Below are 3,006 nucleotides of genomic sequence, written 5' to 3' on the forward strand. Positions count from 1 at the left end.
AAGAGATCTTGTCCAGAGATTATAGTGCAGAGGAGATAAAGGTGGCGTTGTTCCAAATGGGACCAACAAAGGTTCCTGGACTTAACGGTATGAATGCCCTTTTTTACCAAAAAATTTGGCATATTGTTAGAGATGATGTGATTGCTACTGTTTTGGATTTTTTGAATTCTGGTAACATGAACTCTGAACTTAATTATACTTAAATTGTCCTCATTCCAAAAAATAAATTGCCTGAAAGGATTTCAGATTATAGACCCATAAGCCTTTGTAATGTTATTTATAAAATTATCTCTAAAGTTATGGCTAACAAGTTGAAACAAATCCTCCCTAATCTGATTTCTCCTACCCAGAGTGCCTTTGTACCAGGTTGTCTCATTATTGATAATGTGCTTGTTGCATATGAGACTCTTCATAGTATGCATTGCAGGAAGAAAGGTAGAAAATGAGCTCTTGCTTTGAAGCTAGACATCAGCAAAGCTTGTGATTGAGTAGAGTGGGCTTTTCTAGAGAAAATTATGTACAATTTTGGCTTTTTAGAAGCGTGGATTGAGAGAGTAATGAATTGTGTATCTACACCATCATTTTCGGTTCATATCAACGGTAAAGCATATGGCAATATAATTCTAACTAGGGAGCTTTGACAAAGGGACCCCTATCACCATACTTGTTCCTACTTTGTGCAAAAGGGTTTACAGCTTTACTGACAAGAGCAGAAGAGGAAGGAAGGTTGCATGGAGTTTCACTTTGCAGGAGAGCTCCTCGAATTACACACCTTCTATTTGCTGATGATTCATAACTGTTTTGCTAGGCAAACCAAGAGGAAGTTCAATGCATTACTGATACTCTTCAATTGATGCAACATCATCTAGGCAATGCATTAATTTTGAAAAATCATCTGTTTATTTCAGAAGCAATACGGAGGTGGCACAAAGAGAGAGTATTAAAGCTGCTTTGGGGGTTAAGGAGGTGGAAAGGTTTGAATCATACTTGGGCCTACCAAAATTGATTGGACGGGCAATATCAAACTTTTTCGTTTTTAAAGGATCAGGTTTGGAAAAGGATCCAAGGATGGAAAGGGAAGTTACTATCAAAGGCAAGTAAGGAGGTGCTGATTAAAGCAGTAGCTCAATCAATTCCCACATACACGATGGGGGTCTTCCAATTGCCGGTAAAGTTGTGTGATGAACTAAATGCAATGTGTGCAAGGTTTTGGTGGGGTCGAATTGGGAACGAAAAGACGATCCATTGGAAGAGTTGGAATATATTGTCTCAACATAAAAAGGAAGGAGGTATGAGATTTAGAAAGCTAAGAAGTTTTAATTTAGCAATGTTGGCTAAGTAAGGCTGGAGACCGATTCAGGAACAAGGGTCTCTTTTGTATGGATGCTTCAAGGCAAGGTACTTTCCAAGAGGCAGCTTTTTAGATGCCAAAGATGTCCCAAACAGCACTTTTGTTTGGAAAAGTCTAATGGCGGCCTAGCCAATCTTGAAAAAAGGTTGTTGTTAGAGAGTGGGAGACGGATCCTCTATACATGTTACTAAGGACAAATGAATTTTGAATCACCCCACAAACAGGGTACTCCACCCACCAGTAGAGGAAGAATGGGAGTGGCACGTGGCTGACCTCATTGATTGGAGGTTTAAGTCATGGGATCGTGAGGTTATCGAGTCAAAGTTTCACACAGAGGACACTGAGGCCATTATGCGCATCCCATTGAGTTGTCGACAGGCAGTGGATGTTATGATTTGGCTTCATACAAAGGATGGAGAATATTTTATGAAATCGAGCTATCATGTTGCTAGGATGATTTCAAAATAGAACAACGGTTTGGGAGAGAGCTCAAAGATGGCACAAGGTACCCCAGTTTGGAGAAGTTTATGGAAAACAAATATCCCTAACAAATTAAAAGCTTTTGGATGGAGAGCTTGTCAGAATGCTTTGCCAACAAAAGATAACTTAGCTTGTCGCGGTATTATTGATAATGACAGGTGTGAACTTTGTAAACAGGCCTCTGAATCAGTTCTTCATGTGCTATGGGAATGTGGGGTGGCTCAAGACATTTGGGCAGGAAGCATGAGGCGTCTGCAAAAGGGAATAACTGATCAGATGGAGTTCTTACAGCTGGTTGAAGATTTGATGCTCAGGTTGTTCGAGGATGAGTGGGAAATTTTCTGGGTGCAGTGTTGGTTAGTATGGAACCAAAGAAATTTGATTATGCATGGTGGTAAAATACAAGATCCTACTTGCTATCCCATCATCAACAGATTTTGTGCATATATGGTGTCCACTGTCTGGATTGGCCTTCAAGCTAAACTTTGATGCAACGATATTCTCCAATACTTCCTCCTCTGGTTTTGGTGCTATTATTAGAAATGGGATGGGTGAGGTCATGGTTGGCTTATTAGCAAGAGGACCTTACGTTGCTAGCAGCGAAGAGGGCGAGGCGTTAGCATGCCGGAAAGCCCTTGAATTTGCTGTTGACTTTGGGTTTAGGGAGATCGTTCTTGAAGGTGATAATGCTACAATTATGAAGTTGCTCATGTCTCCACAGGCTAACATGTCTAGATTGGGACATATTTATGAGGATATTTGCATTTTAGCCACGGGTTTTAGAAGCCTGACTATTAGCTGCATCAGACATGGGGCCAATGGAGTGGCCCATTCTTTAGCCTGGTTTGCAGCCCAAATAGATTCTAAGATTATATGGCTAGAAGATTCCCCCCCTCCAGCTCTTGAAGCACTGTATTTGGATTGTATTTCATTGCATAATTGAATGACAATTGCTTCGTTAAAAAAAAAAAAAAAAACTAGTCTGGAATAACAATCTGTTTGAATTTAATTGTAGAACTCATGTACAACATCTTAGGAAATGTACCTAAGTTTTACCCTCTTTTTAATTTTGTATTAAAGAGAGGAGAGAATTAAAGTGTGTTCAAAACTTGAAAACAATGAAATCTAGATAACTCAACTTAATGGGACCATACTCAATAGGCAAATGGCCTAGG

The 3,006-nt window shown here is 39.8% G+C and overlaps 1 protein-coding gene across 1 annotated transcript; it reads left to right on the forward strand.

Annotated features, from left to right (window-relative positions):
- Positions 1 to 1,846: 1,846 nt before the first annotated feature.
- LOC136070342 (uncharacterized) lies at positions 1,847 to 2,774 on the forward strand. Its single transcript, XM_065780183.1, has 2 exons — positions 1,847 to 2,183; positions 2,266 to 2,774. The coding sequence occupies exons 1-2, from the start codon at positions 1,847 to 1,849 to the stop codon at positions 2,772 to 2,774; spliced, it is 846 nt and encodes a 281-aa protein (XP_065636255.1).
- The last annotated feature ends 232 nt before the right edge of the window (positions 2,775 to 3,006 follow it).

The sequence above is a fragment of the Quercus suber genome, unplaced genomic scaffold (assembly GCF_002906115.3).
Source record: "Quercus suber isolate HL8 unplaced genomic scaffold, Cork oak 2.0 scaffold_226, whole genome shotgun sequence".
Taxonomy (NCBI): domain Eukaryota; kingdom Viridiplantae; phylum Streptophyta; class Magnoliopsida; order Fagales; family Fagaceae; genus Quercus; species Quercus suber.

Bases quoted from the DNA above. Each gene is read 5' to 3' on its own strand.
- LOC136070342 (XM_065780183.1), top strand. From the start codon at position 1,847: ATGGCACAAGGTACCCCAGTTTGGAGAAGTTTATGGAAAACAAATATC. The intron at 2,184-2,265 runs GTTGGTTAGTAT...CATCATCAACAG, and splicing joins GGAAATTTTCTGGGTGCAGT to ATTTTGTGCATATATGGTGT.